General features: G+C 38.5%; 1 protein-coding gene across 1 annotated transcript; it reads left to right on the plus strand.

The window, feature by feature from the left end:
- The first annotated feature begins 715 nt into the window (after nt 1-715).
- Nucleotides 716-18,718, plus strand: LOC109171403 (shikimate O-hydroxycinnamoyltransferase-like). The gene is made up of 3 exons (XM_019320493.1): nt 716-760; nt 5,067-5,474; nt 17,557-18,718. Exons 1-3 carry the CDS (start codon nt 749-751, stop codon nt 18,538-18,540), a joined length of 1,404 nt encoding a protein of 467 aa, XP_019176038.1. The 5' UTR covers nt 716-748; the 3' UTR covers nt 18,541-18,718.
- Nucleotides 18,719-24,584: the final 5,866 nt, after the last annotated feature.

A 24,584-nucleotide genomic window follows, 5' to 3' on the forward strand; every position in this document is an offset into this window, starting at 1 on the left:
ACAGTTTCCTTTTTCTAGTCACAACTCAACTATAATTAAGTGGGGAATGACTTGAACGTGTGGCTATGGAATTGTGTAACCACAATTAACAATTCAAACATGGGCTACAATTATAGCTTTAGAATAGACGTACCTGTGGAAATCTCTTGTACATTGAATGTATTTCCAACACTATATAGTATATGCGACAAGATTTACGTAATTCAATAACAGAGATAGCAATAGTACGGTATAGCTTACATTATCTTTATATAACCGTAACTTACGTTACATTAATAAAATTACTCCCGACCCACCCAACAAACTCCGGAGACAGGTGTTGTCGCTCCAGCACCCCCAACAAACTCCATAGACAGGTGTTGTCGCTCGAGCACCCCAGCTTATATGTATATATGTTTATATGTTCACACGACAATCAAATAAATCACAAAGTTGTTAGCTAGTTTGTGTAATAGGTGAGAAAACGATTGTTTAGAATTGTATATATAGACACCCAGCTTTGTTTCATGGATGAGAAAGTAGGAGACATTATACGTACATGGATGAGAAATTATATTATTTATAAATATTTTATTGTCTTTTATATATATATATATATATATATATATATATATATATATATAATAAACTCAAATATTTTCACTGTGTATAATCCATATTATATATACATACTCTTCCCATCGTTTGTGAACATTAACTCATCACTCAATCTCCTTCCCACTACAGGCGTAGCTTAGAGAGAGAAAGCATGGTTGATAATGTTAGGACTCTAGTATTAGTAGTCTAGTAGAACTCTTTATACTTGTCTTCTATATTAGTATTGTACAGACTATTATTCGTTTTCGGTTAATCAATACAATCCTCATCTGGTATCATATCTAGGTTTCTTTCCATGGCAGCTTTGGGTGGGAATGATGATGGATCTGTTCGTGATTCTTCAGAACGGACCGTCTCCGAGGTTGCCTCCACCCCCATTTATCTGTCTCCGAGCTTGTCCAGTGCTCATCACTTTGTGTCGATCAAGCTCACCGCACACAATTATCTGTTCTGGCGTACCCAGATGCTCCCGTTTCTCGAAGGTCAGGGGGTGTTGGGTTTTGTTGACGGCACGGTGGAGTGTCCGCCGGCAGCCTCGTCGGCTTCATCGACGGTAGACAGCGGCAGCACTGCCTCGGCAGTAGCGTCGCCGGTGGTGCAGTGGCGTCGACAGGACAAGGCTGTCCTGTCTCTCTTGATCTCGTCCTTGTCGGACGAGATGCTACCGTTGGCGATGGGCCGGCCGACGTCGCGTAAGTTGTGGTTGGCAATTGAGCAAGAGCTCGGCTCGGCAACGCGGTCTCGTGCGGTTCGTTTGCTCAGTGAGCTGCAGCGTTTGTCGCAGGGGGCTTCGTCCGTTTCGGATTATTTGAACCGGGCGCGGATTTTGGTGGAAGACTTGGCCCTTGCTGGGCGTCCGGTTCCTCTTGATGAGCAGAATATTTATGTCTTCCGTGGACTGCGGTCGGATCTTCGCCCGCTTGTTGCTCCGTTGACTCGTGGTGACCCGGTAACTCTCTCGGATCTTTCCGATTATTTAATTTCTCAAGAATATATCTGCGCAGGTGATGGTCCGGTTGGTGCGCCGGCTGCCTTGGCCGTTCACCGTGGTGGCGGAGGCCGGTTCTCCCGAGGTGGTTCGGGCAGCGGCAGTTCGGGCAGTGGCGGCCGTGGTCGCCGTGTGCGTTGTCAGATTTGTGACAAGATTGGGCACTCGGCGGCGAATTGTTGGCGCCGTTATTCTGAGTCGTCTGGTCCTCAGGCTAATGTGGTTTTTTCTGGTGGTGAGGGTGGTTCGGTTGACTCTCACCAATGGTTTCCTGATACGGGAGCCACTAATCATGCCACTCCCGATTCCTCTCAGTTGATGTCCTCGGCAGGTTATGACGGTTCGGACACTCTTCGTGTCGGCAATGGTGAAGGTATGCATATCTTTAGTGTTGGGTCTACTTCGATAGCCTCGTCTTCTAGAGTGTTTCGGTTAGATGATGTTTTGCATGTCCCTGGTTTGTCTTCCTCTTTAATTTATGTTCAACGCTTTGCTAAAGATAATCGTGTCTTTTTTGAGTTTCATCCTGACTGTTTTCTTGTGAAGGATCTCTTGACCAGGGAGGTGGTTTTTAAGGGGGGAACTTCTGGTGGCTTATACTCCTGGCCCGCGTCTTCTGCTCGTTCTGTTGCTTATGTTGCTGCGCGTGCTTCGTCTTCTACGTGGCACAAGCGGCTTGGTCACCCTCATACTCGGGTTCTTCGTCAGATTTTGCAGTCTTCTGGTGTTAGTAGTTTTAATTATAGTGATTTATCTCGTTTGTGTTCTTCGTGTCAGTTAGGGAAGTCATCCCGTTTTCCTTTGCCCCGTGTTGAAACTAAAACTACTCGTGTACTAGAATTGGTTTATACTGATATTTGGGGCCCTGCGCCTGTGCACTCTGTGAATGGTTTTCGTTAATTTGTTTTGTTTGTGGATGACTTTACCCGTTTTATTTGGTTTTATCCGATGCGCTTAAAAACTGATATATATTCCATATTTGAACGGTTTCGGTCACTCGTTGAGCGCTCGTTCTCACAGAAAATACTTTCTATTCAGTCTGATTTAGGGGGAGAGTATAAGAAACTTCACTCTACCTTTGAGTCTCTTGGCATTCGTCACAGGCAGTCCTGTGCATACACACATGAACAGAATGGGCGGGTAGAACGCCGTAATCGGCATATAGTTGAGACTGGCTTGGCCCTGATGGCTCAGGCGTCTGTTCCATCTCGTTTCTGGGACTATGCGTTTGAGACTGCTGTATACTTGTTAATAAAATGCCTACCAGTGTCTTAAATAATGAGTCTCCTCACTCTCGTTTGCACCGGTCTCCTCCGTCCTATTCCTTTTTGCGTGTCTTTGGGTGTTTGTGTTTTCCTTTATTGCGTCCCTATAACCGTAATAAATTGGAATATCGTTCTTCTCCTTGTGTGTTTTTAGGGTATCCTGACTCTTTTCGTGGCTATCGTTGTATGAATCCTATCACTAATAAGGTCTTTATCTGTCGCCATGTGCGATTCGATGAGTCCGTTTTTCCTTTTGCTGGATCTGTTGCTTCGCAGGTGGTGTCTCGGCCTCCAGTGGTGCCGTGGGGTGTTGCCCCCATCGTGCCTGTATCCTCTTCAGTTATGGAGCCCGTCGATGATACACCGGTTCTGGATATGCCCGCGGGTCCGGCTGACTCTGTCTCCACTGAACGGACCGTTTCGGCTGTCCCTAAAGCTTCTCGGGGTCGACCTCGTGGTAGTAAGAACAAGGTGGCAGGTCCGCCCTCTCATGTTATGGCAACGAGGAGTCGGGGCCCGCAGGAGCATGTGGCTCTCGTTTCTGCCACTACAACACCCGAGCCGACATGTTACTCTCAGGCTGTGGCGCATCCGGAATGGCGTGAGGCCATGGATGCTGAGTTTAATGCTCTCCTGCACAACCAGACTTGGACTCTGGTCCCGTACACTCCAGGTATGAATGTTGTGGGTTGCAAGTGGGTGTTTTCGGGTGAAACGGAATGCTGATGGGTCTATTGAGCGACATAAGGCTCGTCTGGTGGCCAAAGGTTTTAATCAGGTCGCTGGTAAGGATTTCTTTGAGACTTTCAATCCGGTGGTCAAGCCAACCACGGTTCGCCTTCTTCTGTCACTTGCTCACTCCTGTGGTTGGTCCATTCGTCAGCTGGATGTCCACAACGCTTTTCTGAACGGTAACCTGGCGGAGACAGTGTATATGCGTCAGCCGCCTGGTTATGAGGACAAGTCTGTTCCTGATTATGTTTGCCATCTACAGCGTTCTTTATATGGACTGACGCAGGCTCCTCGTGCCTGGTTTACCCGATTGCATGACTTCCTGATCTCTGTTGGCTTTGTTCCGTCCAAGACTGAAGTTTCGTTGTTTATATATTCTGTCAGTGGTGTGCAGCTTTACTTTCTTGTGTATGTGGATGACATTTCGGTCATGGGATCGGACTCGAGCCATGTTGATGGGCTTGTGGCTCAGCTTGCGCGTACATTCAAGATTCGGGACATGAGACCCCCGTCTTTCTTTCTTGGCATTGAGACGATGTCACTATCTGATGGTATTCTTCTGTCTCAACGGCGTTATATACAGGATATTCTTAGACGTGCAGGCATGGTTGACTGTAAACCGGTTTCTACACCTATTTCGATGGTTCGGTCTGATGTTGATGATTCTACTCCGTTTGCTGATCCTACTCACTACCGTAGCATTGCGGGTGCACTTCAGTACCTGACGGTGACTAAGCCGGATTTGTCTTATGCAGTTAACAGGCTTTGTCAACGCATGCAGTCGCCCACCACTGCGGACTGGGCGGTTATGAAACGTGTTCTGCGGTATGTGAAAGGCACTCTTGGTATGGGTCTCTGTATTCGCAAGTCGGAGTCTCTTGCGTTGCATGCGTTCTCGGATTCGGATTGGGCAGGTAATCCGGATGACCGAAAGTCTACGAGTGGGTTTGCCGTCTTCTTGGGGTCCAATTTAATTGCTTGGTCTTGTCGGAAGCAGCGGACAGTGGCGCGGTCCTCTACTGAGGCCGAATATAAGGCACTGGCTGATGTGGCGGCGGAGGTCACGTGGTTGGTTTCTTTGCTGCGCGAAATTGGCTTTCCTCCAGACGCTGCGCCGGGGCTGTGGTGTGATAATCTGGGAGCAACATACCTCTGTGCTAATCCAGTTTTTCATGCACGGACTAAGCATGTTGAAATTGATTATCACTTTGTTCGAGACAAGGTTGCCAAGAAGGAGTTGCAGGTTCACTTTATTTCCACGAAGGACCAGCTAGCTGATATTTTCACCAAGCCACTCACATCTGCTCGGTTTTCATTGCTTCGGGACAAGCTCAATATTTCGAATGCTCCACCTTGAGCTTGAGGGGGAGTGTTAGGACTCTAGTATTAGTAGTCTAGTAGAACTCTTTATACTTGTCTTCTATATTAGTATTGTACAGACTATTATTCGTTTTCGGTTAATCAATACAATCCTCATCGATAAGAGAGAGTTCAGCGTAAGAGTTATCAAGAAGGAGGCGATGGCGGCGGCGCTGCCAATGCAACACCATTGGCTGCCGCAGTCCAATCTCGATTTGCTGCTGCCGCCGCTCACCTTCGGCGTATTCTTCTGTTACCAGAAGCCTACGCCCAAATTCACGTTCGGTTCCATTATCTCCGGCGTTCTCAAAGCGGCGCTGGCGGAGGCCTTGGTCTCCTACTATGCCCTCGCCGGCGAAGTGGTGCAGAACGCCGGCGGCGAGCCTGAGCTTCTCTGCAACAACCGCGGGGTGGAGTTCGCCGAAGCGGTGGCGGATGTGGATCTTAGTGAACTGAACCTGTACAACCCGGACGAGAGCGTCGAAGGGAAGCTTGTTCCCGGCAAGAAACACGCCGGCGTTCTTGCCGTCCAGGTTAGAATCATAAATCATTTACTTACACAAAGTTGAGGAATATAATGCATGTGGCACCTGCGTTTACAACAAATAACAAACGTTAATTCACACAAATATTTATCTAGTACTAGTGTTGGTATGTATGTTAGAGTTTGAGGTTTCTAATAGAGTTCTACTACATTAATTTTCAATTTTTAGTGGCTTCTTTTTACTCTTTGACGTGATAAAATTTTGTTCGAAAATGAAAATACTTTTAAAATAATTTTCTATTGACTTTCATTTCCTCCCTCTAGCTAAACACCGGAAATCGGAAAAATGATTGTCAGAAATCAATTTCCGCCTTTCCGAGTTTTCAAAACACCCTAATTTATCAACTATTTTTTTTCTTTTACAAATAATTAATATAATAAACTTGTTTGGTAAAGGGTGTTTTGACAATGTTACTAATTATCCACTCATTGACCATGCATTAACGTGGGATGCTCTCACGTAAGAGCCATCGTCCCTCAATTAAGATAGGCTCTGTTTGGCAACACTAAGCTAGGAGCTTATAGCTTATTTTAAGCTACTAATAAGCTATAAGCTCTGTTTGGTAATGTTCTTAAAATAAGCTCCTAGTTTAAAATAAGAGCTTATTTTGGAACGCTACTTTAGGTAGTATTTCAAAATAAACTACTAGCTTCCTAACTTTTTTCCCATTTTTACCCTTATTATTTTAAAAGTATTGACATATTTTAACCTTTTGAATTAAAACCCTTTCTTTTCCCCTATCCCAATTTTCACGTCAATCCCTTCCTTAGTCTTGTTTCCTGCTAAACAATTATGTTGAAAATTTAGCTTATTATTATTATTATTATTATTATTATTATTATTATTATTATTATTATTATTATTATTATTATTATTATTATTATCATTATTATTATTATTAATGTTATTTTAAAATTAGCAATGTGGCTTCAATCTCAAATTGAACAAGAGCCGCCAACTAATGCTCAAGAAGCATTCAATCGTGCACATTCTTCTCTTCAAAGTTGTATTTAGAGGTTGTTTGGAGTATTGAATAAGAGATGGAAGATACTTGCTAAAATGCCACAGTTTAGTGAGGAGACCGAAATTGATGTTATTATGGCCACGTTTGCACTACATAATTATATTCGGAAGAATTCACAAGATGACATGATGTTTAATGTGTTTGAGCAGCATCCAGATTACATACCGCCTGATGAACTTCAAGATTTATGTAGTAATATCTCCATCAACGAAAATTTAAGTCACACCTCTATGGAGATGAAGGAGATTAGCAACAATATTGCTACTTCATTATGGGATGCTAGATCATGATCATGCTAATAGTTTTATTTTAAAAAGCGTTTACTTTTTTTGGAAGACGAAATGTTAAATTTTAATATGTAAACAAACTAATTTAAATTTTATGAAGATGTCCTTTTTAGTCTTTTTACGTTTATCAGCTTATCAAAAATCTAATTTTACCAAACACTTTCAATCATAACAGCTAGCTTAACAGCTCTTCAATTTTCAGCTCCGAGCTTATAGCTTTTCAGCTTTCAGCACCATTTCAGCTATCAACTCCTAGCTTATAGCTTTTCAGCTAGGTTTGCCAAACAGAGCCATAGGCAATTGGGGAGAGCACTCCCCCTATTTATAAAGGGGAGTGTCGTTCCAAAAAATGATTTTATGCCTCTTTTTTTTTTTTTAATCATAAACATTATTTGTTATTTATTACGGAGTTTATTTATTATAATTTTATATAATCATTAATTATTATATAATTAGTAAATTATATTATAAGCCAAATAACTTTGTAGTCTAGTAGCACAAAGTGGCTCTCTCAATTGGGATATCATGATTCAATCCCGAGTGGGAGCAGTATTGACTCTTTGTGTTTCAGTAGGTTGAGAAAATAGTTATGAAGATAACATAGGGAGTGTTTGGTAAATAGTTGTTAGAAAAAAGCTGATCAAAAATCTGCTTTGAGCAATGTTTTGAATTTTAGCATTTTTGAGCAATAAATTATTTCAAAAAGCTAATTAATTAAACACTCATATTGATTGTTTAAAAGTTAAACAACTAATATAATAGTGGTCAAATAAGTCAAAATTGACTGATAATTTAACTATGTTACCAAACATGGCCAAAATCTACTAACCACTAATTGTTAAATACCCTACAATTTATGAACAAAAAATGAGTATTACAACAAAATTTTTTAACCAAATTTAGACAAAATGATAAAATTAATCGATGTGTACGTACGTCTTAATATACATGATGGTTTTAATTACGTACCCAAAATGAGCATAAACTAAGTTAGTTGATGGAAAGAAGGTATAATTAAAGACTTAAGAAACATGTGGGCAAGATAGAAAGGTGTTGGACAAATATTAGTATCTTTTTAACTTTGGTTGTATTGGTGAATGCATGCATTTCTATTTAGCATTTAGCAATACCAAATAAGTTTCGAATGTAATAGAATAGTGTTTGTAATGTAAAATAAATTAGTTAGTATCAAAATTTCATTGTTTGGTTGGAGGGAATTATAATTCCTTTCAACCAAATGCATAGTTAATTACTCTCACACACATAATCATGATATTGACACATTTATTGGAGACCACATGAAAAAAAAAAATGGTTTACCGGTGTCTGTCACATCATGAAATAAATGTGGAGTAAGAATTGGGAGTGTATGTAGAACTCCCCAAAAAAAATTTGCTATTGTTGTGGGAGATTATGCCCGTTGGCCATTTAGCTCCTAACCGGTAACCGGTGAATACAGTTGCAAGTGGCACAAAATAAGAAAAGTAGAAGAAAAGTAGAGACAAGATAAGAGACAAGGAAGTTTTATTAATCTTGCATCCAAAACTCCATCTATACAAGAAGGTATTAGCACATATATATAATGTACAATTGTAACGGAAACCATAAGTGTGGTCATAATCCTCCGACCGTTACAAGTGTTATAAACACTATAATAATGTCCACTTAATATTATTTACAACACTCCCCCTTGGACATTATTTGGCCACGACCTTGCCTCGTTAAAACCTTGCTAGAAAAACCCGGTGGGAAAAACCTAGACAAGAAAAGAGTACAATAAAAAAATATATATTCATGCCTCATTAAAAACTTCACTAGGAAAACCACATGGGAAAAACCTAGTTGAAGAAAAGAGTACATGATATATGTAAAAACATATATTGTATTTGGTCGCCTCATTAAAAACCTTAACTTAAGAAAACCCTGTGGGAAAAACTTAGTTAAGGGAAAAAGAGTACAACCATAAGCCTTCAGGGCGCAAACCGCATAATCTTCAGGATTTTTGGGTTTGTCTATTTAAGCAATTATTTTGCAACTTTTCCTCATTGTCATTACTATATCATACTCATGCCTCGTTAAAAACCACACTAGAAAACCCAATGGGAGAAAACTAGTGAGGAAAAGAGTACATGATATTTATGTATTTATTCGTTGCAAATAGTGCGCAATTGTTAGTCTTTTATGACTTAATCTTCAGGATTTTACGTTCAATGTTCAATCTTCCGGATTGATTCGAGTAAATGTACTTCCAGTCTCCCCCTGAAGATAACAATCTTCAAGTTCTACATATATTTCAAATTTTGAAGAGATGGATTGGACAACTCTTCTAGATTGTCACTTAGAGTAGTGTACAATAATCTTATGGCTCTTCTAGAGCTAATATAACATTTGTGCAACACAAGTGTTATTGTCCTCATTTTGAACATTTAGGGAAATTCATTGTATAACCAGTTTGGACTTGGCATTGCGGGGATCAAACAAAACAGCCAGTACCCAAGTAGCCTATTAAAACCGTATCATGGTTTCTTACATAAATGTCATGTCTTTGTATCTCGAAGATACCGGAGGATATGTTAATCATTATTCAAGTACTTCATTTGTAGGGGGAGCACTAGATTTTGCTAGTAATTTCATCGCAAATATGTTGCGATTATGGAACTTCTGGTTCTATAATGGTGCTCCAACGATAATGAAGTAAGGGACTTCGAGTCCAACAAGGTTCCTTATCTGCTTCAGGAGATTATTAGGCAACCTTTAGTTTGATAAAACATGACACTTATATGCATATAGACATGTGAAAAAACATTTTTAGATGTAGGCTGACTGGTGTATATATAAAAAAAACTTCAAAGAAAAACTCGATCTTCAAGTCGAGATAATACTTATATCTTTCACAAGCTTTTTATTTCAAAAGTCTCAGTCTTTAAACATGAACTGACACTATCAAGCTCTTTATATATTTCATTGATGTTTACACCATCAATCTTGACTGAGATAATAAATAATAAATAAGTTCATTATCAACCCTTTATCGAGCACACAATGGTACATATTATTCCTTCAATGAGGATATTAACTCCATTCGCAACCCTTTAAAGAGTAGATAATGACACATAATAATACTTAAAAATGAGAATTATGAATCCATCAGGGATTTCTCAAGATAAATTTAACTGCATATCTAAATTTATTATTCTGCCAATTGTATTATGTAGCGGAACTTAATGCCATTTACCGTGGGAGAGTATATTTGATTAAAATCAATTAAGGGTCTCTGCGTGAACCCATAGGCTACAAACTCGCTGCATATCATATCACCTTGTTATTCTTACTTCTCTTTCATGCACACACCCATTTGTAACCTTCAGGGTTAACGCTTAATGGTGTATTGTTATAAAGAGAATTTATTCATATTAGCGAGTCGAGCTATGCCTTAATTGCTCCTTTATATATTAAATAGTCATGGCACTTCTGGTGCCTAACTCTGGATCCAGATTATCATATAACGAGCAATTTGTGATGGCAATTGTGTTGTCGACAACTATAACCTTTTTGTAAAACTCCCATATCTGTAAAAGTAATGGCAATTTCTAAAACAACCAAATTCTAAACATTTCCCAAAGATATTTTGATCTGGTCGTTCCGCGTCCCTAGTATTACATTTGTTTGGTGCACCTATAAGTCTTACCAGGGTTTTTCGTCATCTGGACGAACGTCTGCAGGACATAATTATTCAAGCTATTTCAAGAGTGACAATGTTTCTTTACTAGATCTAGTATTACGATCCATATTTCTTTCACCGATAGATCTCCTACACTTCTGGTGTCAAGGAGTATCGATAGATATGTTTGGTCCAAGGATATAGGACCTAGTCACTTCTTTTATGATCATTATGATCAATAGGTATGTTTTTGGCAGATTATTTGCTAAAATCGCAAATAGATTATCTTTTGAACTTCCAGTTCAATCTAACTAGTACATGGATTTAAATAGTGAAGATGTTTTTATTCTTATGAAATTTCTTGGCATTCCAAAAAGCTACGGAGTAGTATATTATCTCCCCCTAATGCCGAGAAACAATCTTCATTAGGAATGCAGTCAACGTACCCAATTATATGTATTGATCCTCTATCATGGGCTTTCGGTATTTAATCAATAGACGGAGGTTTCTTTGATAGCCCTTTTAGAGGTACGTTGTGGTGGTGATATAAAATAGACTGCGCAAATAAAATAACGCAGATAGGGAAATGTTACTTTTGAAACCACGTACTAGGTGAAAAAGGGGGTATAGCAATCCTTGAGGGATTGATTTGTGATCTGCAATATGTTAGACTTAGTAAAAAAAACTTGACTCATAGTAACGTCAAGCAATCCTTCGGGGATTGATGGGATAGGTTGACCATTTTTGGTCAAGAATTCATTGTCACGATTCATCCTAAAAGGTTCATCCTAAAAGAATGGGGATGACTTAGAGAATTAAAATCCTTAATCTACCTTCTGGGCAAATAAATATACAAAATAATGAGGGCTATAAATTTAAATATCATATGCCCAAATCTCATGTCAAAGAGTTTCTATAGCAGAAACTAGCATTGTAAACAAGTCATAGCCTTTAACTATTATCACATGCAAGCTAAGGTTTAGCAATGATAGGTGCAACCTAACCATATTGAGAATTCATGATATTGCCTCACTTATAAGTTGTGTGATGAATTTCAATAGCTATGGCCTATAGCAAATCATAAATTGCCAACAAGATAAATAACAAAATCTCTTATGTGAACATAATCAAGAGATTATATGCTAAATGTTGTCAATTAAAGATAAGCACATGCAACATGTGATATAATTGTCCCTTATGTCTTGGACACCAAACTCTCAATTGAGTCATGCACATCCATTAAATAAAGAGTATTATGTTTGGTACACACAAGGCATGACATGACAAGAGATATTGTTTCTTAATTCATAAATTAGAAAAAAAGAGAGAAGTACCGTTCGCCGAAGAATAATGAGCACATGTTCGCTGCCGGGCCCATTCATTCCTATTTCGGGGAGTCAAAAATAGAACTTTTCCAAGCAAGTTCTCATTTTATTTCATAGTTTCATATTAGCATGAAAACATCACAAAATAGCAAGATATACAAGCTGAAAACGGCAGAAAATTTTCAGAATTTTGACCTGGATTGCAGAATTTTCTTGGGGAAAACGGTAGCACATTTTGACACAAAATTTGGCAGATATGTAGTTCAGTAAGTCTAGAACGTACATAAAAATTTTCATGTCAATCCAAGGTGTGGAAGTATTTTTTCTGAAATTTTTTACAACATTGCTTCAGGCAGAAAAATAATTGGCAGCACACTGCCAAAACTTTACAATTTTTTCTGGAATAACCAAAGCATATTTTTAACAAAATATTGTCACAGACATCAAATATCACGAGTCTAGGTTCTCCAGAAAAAAATTTATGCCAAAAGGAGTTCAACAAGTATTTTTCACGAATTTAATTTTCAAACTGCGCCGGTCAGAATTTTTAGGCAGTGATTACTATGTTAAAAAAATCACAACTTGTTTGCTTCAGGCAAACCAACATGATGTGAGTCAATGTTGACTTTTGGAGAGTAGCATAACATTAGAAATAGAAGTTGCAAACTTCATTCATGAGTCATTAGTCACCTTAAAGATCAATCCACATTCAGGGTCTTCCAGGCCTTATTAAAAAAATAGCCCAATGACCAAACACTTAGCATAATTTTGTCATGTACTACTACTGGAGTACAATGTGACAATCATAACTGACGGGCAAGATAACGAGTGACAGATAAATTAGTGCTTTTGGTTTACCTTCTGGGCAAAACCATATTAAAAAATTAGGTATTATCATTTCGTTTAAATACTTAGATTTGAGATCTATTTCAATGCCAAAGACTCATGGGAAATAATTTGTATAACAAATTAGCACCATCAATTAACTTTTAAAACAATACAAAGCCAATTTTACATTGGGGAAACCGCACTAGTACTGTTATTTTTAATTTGTGCCATGACTTGTTGCCTTCTGGGCAATGCTATGTTTAGAATTTTGATCAAGACGATCCTTCAGGGACAATCATATCATATAATAAGTGCTTCATTTCTAGGCAAAAAAAATTACATTAAGATTTAAGAAAAATCTTATAAACATTAAGAGCATTAACACTAGGGCCAACACCTAGCAACACAACATGCCAACCACTAACAGGTTCATTGAAAGCACATGCACTGCCACGAATTGGAACATGGGGCCAGACCAAAGTATTTAAATTATTAAAGTATTAATTGTGACATAAGAGTCACGAGACGCTATGGCCGAACTGGCAGCTTGACGTGCACCATTATTAGTCACGCAAGTAGGTGTGACCCTAGTCCCCAATACCAACACTAAGTGATTCATTAGCAGTGGTATTCACATTAACCAGGAACAATAGCACTGTCACTAAACAAAGCAAGTACTGGCAGTGTGGTTTGATAAGTGTGGTTACATCATATGCTAGAAATAATCAAATTGGATAATTTAAATCAATAATACTATGCACTTAATTCGATTATATGCATAATAATAATCTTGAATTAAAAGTATGAATATGAGAATAAATCTAAATATTCATTCTCAACCAACATGGATATCAAAATCCAAGAATAATGATGATAAGGTTACGATACATGAAATTCTCAATTGAAAAAAAATATTACTTAATAGTAATAATGTTATATAAACATTTTTTTGTGTATCGTAACTGAAAATCATAATATCATCATTATTACCACATAAAATTTGAATAAGCAATTTCAATAGGAATTCTAAAATATGATTCCCATATCATAATCAAGATTATTATGGCAAATCAAAACAAATGCAATATCTAATTGCCACAAAACAATGCCTTTTCCAAAACCATGATACAAAATCACATTTCTTAGCATTTAATTGAAGGTCAAATTTTTTGTTTTCAATGTGAGAATAGTCATTGAAACAATTTGGTTGCACAAGGCACATCATTGCTAGCTATATGAACTCAATATTAAAGGTAATATAAGGAAGATCACTACAAGATGACAATCATCTTTAAAAACCATCTATGATAAGGAAGATCACTAGCAAATCCATTCTCATATTATGGATTTTGTTTGTACTCCAATCCAAGGTTTTCCCAAAAAAAAATTTTAATACGAAACATATACATATACGCAATATGTAAAAGAAATACCGAAAAAAAAATATTTTTGAGAAAATCGTAAAGCATATGAGATAATATAAATACCATTTTTTGTGGTATCTAGACAACTATGATTAATACGGGAAAGAAAAATGTATATCATGCATTCATACCATACGAATTGTCTAAAAAGCATATAATTCAAGAAATATATCCACTGATCATAAAATGATAGTATATGCTTTAAACGAGTATAACGTGCATTAGAATAACATAAAATTACCGTTCACCAAGTTTGAGCGTGCTGATAACGTGTTGTGGGAGATTATGCCCGTTGGCCATTTAGCTCCTAACCGGTAACCGGTGAATACAGTTGCAAGTGGCACAAAATAAGAAAAGTAGAAGAAAAGTAGAGACAAGATAAGAGACAAGGAAGTTTTATTAATCTTGCATCCAAAACTCCATCTATACAAGAAGGTATTAGCACATATATATAATGTACAATTGTAACGGAAACCATAAGTGTGGTCATAATCCTCCGACCGTTACAAGTGTTATAAACACTATAATAATGTCCACTTAATATTATTTACAACAGCTATGACATTTAAAGTGGTGCTATAACTTTCGGTGGGGTGCACTTCTAATTTAGGTTGAGTAAAGTGGATTCAAGTTTTCAAAATGTTTAATTTGATATATTATACTCTCAAAATGGATAATGAACGAATGAAAACTTTACAACAATTCTTTTTTTTTTCTTGAAAATTCAGCAACACTTATGATTAAATAAAAGTGTTCTTTGTTCACGTTCGTGAAAAGCAATATAATTTGAGTGATCAAATATATTTTGATAAATCTATTTTAACTTAAAAGATTGACGTTACAACACTTCTAACACAGTCATAAAATAGTGAATTAGAAAAAAAGTGTGTATTACACTTAATTTCATTTATCTCGGATTTACTCACTAACAATATATACACTCAAAAGTAACAATTGACCCTATTTCTATAACTAATAACCAACTTCTAGACTACTTGTTTAGGTGTTCCACATAAGGAATTGAGAATCGCACCCATGATTAGAGCATCCACAATAGTGGATAATGCACAAATTCAAAGAAAAAATAAGTCATGGTGAGGAGAGAGAGGCAAAAAAAGAGAAAATTGGGGAGCATATGCAAGGGATAGAGTTATTGCAGCAAAATGAGTCCCACCTCAAAATACCTCAGCCGCCCAACTCTCGCGTGAGCTTCAGATGTGCGCCTAGTGGGCGCGTGCACTCAGACGCATTGTCGACAAGACGACAAGTAACATTTATTATTATTTTTAAAAAAAATAAATAATTTTGCTAAAAAAAAATTTCTCTCCTTCCATATTCTCTTTCCTAATCACATTTACAAAAACTCCTCAAAAACCACAAAATATCCAAATATTCCCAACTATTATGGATGCTCTTAGATACTAATCACTACTTTGGTGGAATGGGCAAGCGGGAGGAAAATAAAAGTAGACAAAAATAATGCATGCATACATTCATACGGATGCACAATATTGTATTATTTGACACCAGATAGGTAAAAGTATAGATAAAAAGTAAACTTTAAAATATCAAAATATACATGCACAATATAATATTTAAAAAATACACTTCAAAGTTCAAAACCCTTTTTTGTTTTTTTTAATTTTTAGGAAAGTTCAAAATTCTAAACCATGCAAATTAGAATCTCTGAATGTGTACTGTGTACAACATAAATTTAAAAAGACAATATAGTTCACAAGCTCTAAAAATGTATATTTATGATTTTTGGAATTTTCTGTACTTTTTTAGTACTCTGTACCGAAAAGTTTCCACCATCCACGTTGCTACTCTCTTTATCTTATTCCCTCGTACCCAAACAAAAAAAAAAAAAAAAAAAAAAAGCATGGTTGCTCAAACTTAAAAATTTTATTACATGTATTCTCAAATTCTATTATTTCATTTTTATTTTATGATATAATAAATAAGAATTGGATATTTTTATTTTGTGGGTCTTAAAAAAAAAATGGCTACATCAAGAATTTATGAAAGAAGTAGAAGTTGGGAATAAAAAATAAGAGTCTACATAGTATTTTCCATACTTAAAAAGGGTCCAGTATAAGAGTGAGCAAGAAGGAGGTTTTGGTGCCCGCTGCGCGAATTTTATTTTTAATCTTTAGTCATATCAGGGCAACGGATTTCGTGGTGTAAAAAATGTTGGAAAAAATAGTAAAAATAACATTGGGGTTATTTTACGATACAAATATATTTGAGATTTACTTCGGAATAAGGTTTAAATTGACCACTGAACATAATCTGAAAATGCAATTAGGTCACTGAACAAAAAAAAAAGTGTAATTAAGTCACTGAACACTCCAAAAACGTGCATTTAGGCCATTGAACACTCCAAATGTATGCAATTTCACCGGATAGTAGGTTACCATCAATTTTAGCAAGTTATCTGCTTACGTGGCAATTGAGTTGGCATTTTTAATAATTTTTATATAATTTTTAATAATAAATTTTTAAAAAATAGAAAAAAAATTTAAATAAAAAAAATAATAAAACGACGGGGTGGCCGCCAACCACCCCTCGTTTTTTTTTATTATTTTTTTAATTTTTTTAAAAATTTATTAAAAATTATTAGAAATGTCAATTTAGTTGCCACGTAAGCAGGTAACCTGCTAAAATTGATGATAACTTACTATCAGGTGAAATTGCATACATTTACAGCACGTTTGGTCACGGAATGAATTTTGAGGTAATAGGAATGTTATTCCATAAGGAATGGAATAGACAATGAGTAGAATAGGAATTGTATTCTATTATTTGGTTTGCGGAAGGAATAGACTTTAAGAATTATATTACAGTGTTTGGTTGGTTTAAGGAATAGAAATGATATATGTTTTAAAAGACATATATACCCTTATAAAAATATGTGGTAGTGGTGGTGTTGGTGGTGGTGGCGGTGGAGGTGGCAGATAGCGGTGGCGGCAATGGCGGTGGCAGTGGTAGCGGTGGTGGCGATGGTGGTGGTGTTGGTAGTGCTAGTGGCAGTGGCAGTGGTGATGGTGGTTGCGGTGGTGATATATATATATATATATATATATATATATATATATATATATATACAAAAAGAGTATTTTCGGTATTAGAGTACATAAGCTATTCCCAAATACTTGGGAATAGCTAATACTAGGGGGTGGTCCCCTAGGAATGACTATTCCCCCTGCAAAGGGAATAGATCATTCCCCGAAATGCTATTCCCAGCCATGAAAAGACAAACCAAACAATGGAATAGGTCTATTCTCGGAAATGGTATTTAATTCTAGACCTATTCCATGAACCAAACACATTGTTAGAGTGTCGTGGTCTAATTGTACTTTTTTTTGTTCAATAGCCTAATTACATTTTCAGATTACATTACTAATTTGAACCTTATTCCATTTACTTTTGATTTGGGTCAGCTTTGGATTAGGATTTTTGGTAGTGAGACGAATAAACTGATAGATTTAGACACTTATGTTGTATGAACAAATTAACAGGTTACAGAACTGAAATGCGGAGGAGTGGTAGTGGGCTGTTCCTTTGACCACCGGGTAGCGGATGCCTACTCGGCCAACATGTTCCCCGTATCATGGTCCGAGGTTGCTCAGGCTAAGCCACTGCCCAATATCCCTTGTTTCCGGAGGTCCTTTCTCTTTCCTCGCCGTCCCGCCCACTACGATCTTTCCATCGACGCCATGTATACGCTAATCTCATCCCTGCTGCCGCCGGCAGCGGCGGCGGAGCCCCAAGCCCTCCAAACTGATGAACAAAGCGTGATAAGTCGCATATACTATATAGAGTCGGACGAAATCATCCGCATCCAATCACTAGCGAATTCCCAGAAAGGCAGCGCAAAGATTAATCATAGGATTACAAAGCTGCAAGCATTCTCGGCCTTCTTATGGAAAATAATTGCCGCCGGAATAATGTCCCGTAAAGATTACAGCTTCAAGAATTTCAAACTGGGGATGGTGGTTGACGGGAGGACCAGATTGAGCGACGGAGATGAACTGTTAAAGGGTTACTTCGGGAACGTTCTTTCGATCCCATTTGGCGACAGAAAGATTGAAGATTTGCAGGAAAAGCCGTTGAGTTGGGTGGCAAATGCGGTGAGAGAGTTCTTGGAGGAAGCTGTGACGAGGGAACATTTTCTTGGACTGATTGATTGGGTGGAAGCCCACCGTCCCAAACCGGCCTTGGCGAAAATATACGGCGGCGGCGAGTGGCCGGCGGTGGTGGTGTCATCAGGGCAGCAGTTTCCGGTGAGAAAGATTGATTTTGGATGGGGGAAACCGGCGTTCGGATCGTACCATTTTCACTGGGGAGGAGAAGCCGGTTACGTTATGCCGATGCCGAATCCGAAAGGGAATGGAGATTGGATAGTTTATATGCATCTGCAAAAATGGCAAGTGGAGTTGATAGAGGCTCATGCATCTCATGTATTTAAGCCGGTCACCTCTGAATATCTTGGTTTAATTTGATTTGATTTGTATTATATCCTAGCAAGCAGGTTAAATTACTGGATGATAGACTTTCTGATTCTGCTTCATCAAGAACTGGAATTTAATAGCCTCTGTGATGTCAATTCAAACTCCCATCCATCTGTAATTGCCTGGAAAGGTTTGTTTATATGCATATATATAGCTTTGTTTGTCTAAATAACTTTTGTTACTTGTCATGCATTATTATGTACCATACCACTACACATTGTTAATCTTTTATGCTTATATTATCACAACCAATTCAATACATTATATATGCTAAAAATCCTATATTGTTCTTCTCCCAAAAGGTTGAATCGCCAACCTTATGGGCTCCCATACCCCGGTCCAGACGTACAAAGCATGTGAGAGGATGTAAATTGCGTCAGTGTGTTGTGTTCCCGGGCAAAAGCACGCGTCAAGGGGTGAGAGATTGGTGTTTTGGTTGGCACCGGTTTGCCTATGGTGGGAGAGGCGTTGGAAGCAGAAGAACAGAAAAGATAAAGAGGCCGGGTTTTATGGAGTTTCCTTCTCCTTGTTTCTTATTAATTCTGGCTTAATTCATTAGCAACACAAACCTCTCTTCTTATAGCAGAGAGTTACACTTTCCTAAAGTTAACAAAATGAAACTTAGACTAAGTAAGCTAATATAGAAACTAACTAAACTGATCTAGAAAAAGGAAACAAAGACTAACTAAAACATAGAAGGAAAGGAGAATCATTAAAGCTCCTTACCATAATTATTTGCTATCTCTAAAGGAACTAAATCAATTCTAATAGTAAAGAACATATCATTACTCCCCTCTTGGACATCAAGCTTGCCCTCAAGCTTGAAATCCAGAAAAAATGGGAATGGATTAGTCTGGCGCCGGTGGGTAAAATGGTTCATCGTCCCCTTCGCCATTAAAGCCAAGCATGTATAGTTGTTGTTTGCAACGATGGCCCTTGACCCATGTTTCATCACAATTATAGCACAGGCCTAGCTTTTGGCGCTCCATCATTTCTGTCGGGGAGAGTTTATGGAACCAAGGAGGGCGTGATTGTGGTTGTTGGTGCACTGTTATAGCGCAACTAGGTGGTGTCTGGGATGAGACAGGTTGCTGGGGAGGTGCATGGTGAAGCAGGAGGCCTTTACGAGCATAATCGCATGCTATGTTAATAGCCTCATCAAGAGAAACTGGCCGCATCCTTTCAACATCTATACGTAGAACCTCATCCAAGCCTGCAGTGAATAAACTTACTTGTTGGGAGTATAGGACGTTGTCCGCTCTAGCGAGGAGGGTCTGGAAATCATCTATGAAGTCCACAAGGTCCCTGTTGTTCTGTGGGGTTGATGCTGTGAGGAGGTCCAAAGCGAAGAGTACAAGCCTCTTTGAATTGCGCCCAAGAAAACTGTTGGCCATCCTGGAGGCGTTTTTTGAACCAGAGCTGCGCCACATCAAACATATAGTAGGCTGCTGTGGAGACTTTCTCATAGTCGCTGAGGGGGGATTTGTCAAAGAACAATTCACAACGATGTAACCACACGAGTGGGTCTTCTTTGCCTGAAAACTTTGGAAACTCAAATCGGGTGACACGAGTGGATGGAGTGGGATCTGGCGGTGTTAGGACGGCAGTTTCTGGAGTGGCGTGGCTAGCGGTAGAGTGCGTGACAGCAGTGGAGGTCGTTGGGAGATGAGGGTTCGCGACAAAGGAGTTCACAACCGCCGTGAGGTGTGCGACGGCTTCAGACAAAATATGAACGGTAGCAGAAGAACAGAAAAGATAAAGAGGGTTTTATGGAGTTTCCTTCTCCTTGTTTCTTATTAATTCTAGCTTAATTCATTAGCAACACAAACCTCTATTCTTATAGCAGAGAGTTACACTTTCCTAAAGTTAACAAAAGGAAACTTAGACTAAGTAAGCTAATATAGAAACTAACTAAACTGATCTTGAAAAAGGAAACAAAGACTAACTAAAACATAAAAGGAAAGGAGAATCGTTAAAGCTCCTTACAATAATTATTTGCTATCTCTAAAGGAACTAAATCAATTCTAATAGTAAAGAACATATCATAGTGGTTCAGCAGACAGGGCCAAATATCAGTACACACAAGATTACAAGAAATTTACCCACTTTGGACATAATTTCACAATGTTGTTGTCAAATTTCAAACTTTGATCTCTTCTCCCAAATACTACCTCTATTGTTCAATAGTAAAGATTCACTACCTTTAATTTACTACACCAAAACCATTCTTTATTACTTAACTGCAAGCAAGGTTTCAATAAGCCTTATCTGTTGGAGAATAAAGCCGGCAGCAGAAAAGAAAGAAGTGAAAACTAAGGGTGTGTTTGGTTCGCATATGGGAATCGGAATCGGAATGGGTATCAAGTACTTGGTAATGGTAATGGGTTTTGGTGAAAGTATTTAACATGTTTGGTAGTAGGGTGGAATGGGAATAGTTACTAATAGTAGTGCTTGAAAATGAATAAGGGAATGAAACCCTTATTTTATTTGGGTATGGGTTTTTCAATTGATGGGGTATTCGAAACCCATAGTAGTGTTCTAAAAACCTATCAACCAAACAACATCAATCACTTTCATACCCATTCCTATGGGCAAAACCCACCAACCAAACACACCATAAAATGGCCTTATGGTCATTCTCCTCTTTTGTTTCTGTTATAACTGTTCTTTCCCTTTTATATATTTCCAATCTGTAGCTTCAAGTTGTAACCAGAACAAATAGATGAAATAAGCAAGATATTTTCTTCTCTTTTCTCTTCGTTACACTTTGCGTCATGGTATCAAAGCCACCACGACATAGTTCATATGTCGCCTTGTCTCTGGCGAGTCCGATCAAGAGAGGCTTGTAGCAATGCCAATCACACGCTCGCCGGCACGAACGTCGTCCACAATGATTCCGCAGAGGAATCCGATTCTGTAGCAAAGAGGTTATAGCATGGAAGATTTGGACTATCCTTTATTCTTCAGCTCTAGCGACAATCCGAACAACGTTCTCATTAGTCCTCCATTGCTAGGAAGCGCCAATTATGGCTCCTGGTGTATTTCGATGAGAACTGCGTTGGAGGTGAAGAATAAGTGGTGCATCGTCGACGGTAGCGTCACAGCGCCTGCCAGAGAGCACCTCCAGTTCGCCGCTTGGAGACGCTGCAATCTTATGGTATGCTCTTTGATTTTCAAGTCTGTTCACCCTACTATTGCGCAGAGCATCATGCATTTAGATAAGGCAAGAGAAGTATGGGAAGATTTGAAGCGAAGATTCTCCCAATGCGACACTCAAAAGATCTCGGCCTTGCAAAACGAAATCTAAGGTTTGAAATAGGGGAAACTGTCGGTAAACGATTATTACACGAAGTGCCGAACGTTGTGGGAAGAGATGAATACGTTAAGACCTCTTCCGATTTGTAAATGCGATCCAAAGTGTTCATGTGACCTCATTGATTAGATCATAAGGGAACGAGATGTAGATCAAGTCATTCGCTTCTTGCAGAGACTCAATGAGGACTATAGCAGTCTTAAGTCGAACGTCTTGGTCCTTAATCCCCTGCCTGAAGTTTACAAAATCTTTGTCATTGCCGAGAAGGTAGAAAGGCAGATTGCGTTGGCAAATTTGAGCTTAGGCAACGTTGAAATTAGCCAAGCAAATGCGGTGCAGCAAGGTCAAGATCTCACAAGTGAAATAATAGCAATTGTTAGTTCATACAATGGCAGAAGAAATGGAAATACAAACAAAGGAGCAAAGTGTACATTCTGTGGAATGAATGGACACACCATAGACAAGTGTTTCAAGAAACACGGTTATCCTCCGGGATGGATCCCGGTATACAAATCGAAGGGAAAGCAAACGGCAGCCATGAGTTCTATTTCAGCCGGGGTGGAGTCTTCTACACATACTGGATCCACGTCTGATCAATTGGAGAGGCTGATCTCCCTCCTTCAAACTCAAACTGGACAACTTCCAAATACAAAAACCATAGCTGTTTTATCTCTAATTCCACAATTCTGTGAAGACAACTCTGCGAACAAATGTAAGTCTTCTATTAATCAGGTTAATTCCATTTGATATCCTCATCTACTTGGATTTTAGATTCGGGAGCCTCGGATCACATAGTATGTTCTGTTGATTTCTTTAATGATTATCGTGTCACTCATGGGGCTGGAGTGAGTCTACCTACTGGAAAGTCCATCTCTGTCAAACATTTAGGGAACATTAAATTGAATGAGCAACTATGGTTGAAGGATGTACTGCATATTCCATCCTTCCAATTCAACTTGATTTATGTGAGTAAGCTCTTGCAAGATACATGTTATAATCTCATATTTACATCCGGACAGTGCTTGATTCAAGATACTCTTGGGACGAGAGTTGGTTTGGCTAAGCAAGTAAATGGTTTGTATTTGTGTATGGAACCACCAAGAATAAAGAATGTAGCTCATAATAGCATTGCAGCACAATGTAATAGTGGTGAGATTTGGCACCAAAGATTAGGACATTTTCCAGTAAATAAACTTCAATATTTGGGAGACATCAAGACTTCTATTACTATGAACTTTAAATGTGATGCTTGCCACCTTGCTAAACACAAAAGATCACCATTTCCTCTTATTGTTACAACCTCGAAAGCAACCTTTGATCTAATTCATGCAAACATATGGGGGCCGTTTTCGGTTTGCTCGTTAAAAGCGGAGCATTACTTCTTAACTTTGGTGGATGACTATTCCTGGTTCACTTGGCTACATCTGATGAAAAGCAAAGTCGAGCTAAGATAGTTCATAGTGAGGTTCCATGCGTTGGTTTTCACTCAGTTTGGGGTACTAATTAAAGCCATTCGAACTGACAACGGAGCAAAATTCAATATGGTTGAGTTTTTTTGGAGAAAATGGATCATTCATCAAAGGTCTTGTGCCTATACACCGTAGCAAAATGCAATGGTACGGTTGAACGCAAGCATCAACACAAACTCAACGTGGCAAGAGCTATTCGATTTCAGGCCTCCTTGCCTCTTGAATTCTGGGGGCAATGTGTAATGCATGCAATGTATCTTATAAATAGATTGACCTCACCGGTTATAGAGTTGTCAACTCCCTATCACAGACTTTATGGGAAGAATCCTGGTATGATGAATCTCAAGATATTTGGATGTCTTTGCTATGCTTCAAATTTGTCACCTTCTAAGCATAAAATGGCACAACGAAGTAAGAGATGCATTTTTGTTGGTATACCTGCTCATACCAAAGGCTATTTGATGTATGATTTGGGTGAGAAGACCATCTTTATATCAAGAGGTGTAAAGTTCTACGAATCACACTTCCCATTCTCAGAAAAGGAACCCTCAACAGATGATCCTGAACCTATGGTGATTCGCCCATCTCTCCTAGTCATTCCTATTAATACTCAATTACATTACGAGCCTTCAACAGATGTTCCTGAAAAGCATATCTCTAATGACAATTTATATCATGATGGTGCCGGTTCAACAGACCACAGAGTCTCCTCACCCCAACAGTTCAGCTTTGATGAGATGCCTAATGTTAACCATGAAATCATGCAGGAGACAGAGCAGCATGATTCTGCCCACACGAACCAAATAATAACACCATTTATGTCGCCCAGCCAAGAAGATCGGACGGGCAGAGACGTGTTCCAAGCAAGCTCCAAGACTATTTCTGTGATGTTGTAATCAATAAATGCGCATCACATCATCACCTATCGAAGGTTATAGCCCTTGATGCCTTAGCCCCATCACATAAAGCATCTCCATGGCTATGACATCTGTTGATGAACCAATGACCTATAATCAAGCCATTAAAAACCATCATTGGAGGGAAACCATGAATGTAGAAATCCAAGCACTACAAGATAACAAAACTTAGGAGTTAACCACCTTGCCTGCCGGAAAAATACCCATAGGTTGTAAATGGGTGTACAAAGTCAAGTTGAAAGATACAAAGCAAGCCTCGTTGCGAAGGATACACTCAACAATTGGGGGTTAACTACATTGAGACGTTCTCATCGGTTGCTAGAATCACAACCATCC

The sequence above is a fragment of the Ipomoea nil genome, unplaced genomic scaffold (genome assembly GCF_001879475.1).
Source record: "Ipomoea nil cultivar Tokyo-kokei standard unplaced genomic scaffold, Asagao_1.1 scaffold0317, whole genome shotgun sequence".
NCBI classification, from domain to species: Eukaryota; Viridiplantae; Streptophyta; class Magnoliopsida; order Solanales; family Convolvulaceae; genus Ipomoea; species Ipomoea nil.

Bases quoted from the DNA above. Each gene is read 5' to 3' on its own strand.
- LOC109171403 (XM_019320493.1), top strand. The intron at 5,475-17,556 runs GTTAGAATCATA...ACAAATTAACAG, and splicing joins CCGGCGTTCTTGCCGTCCAG to GTTACAGAACTGAAATGCGG.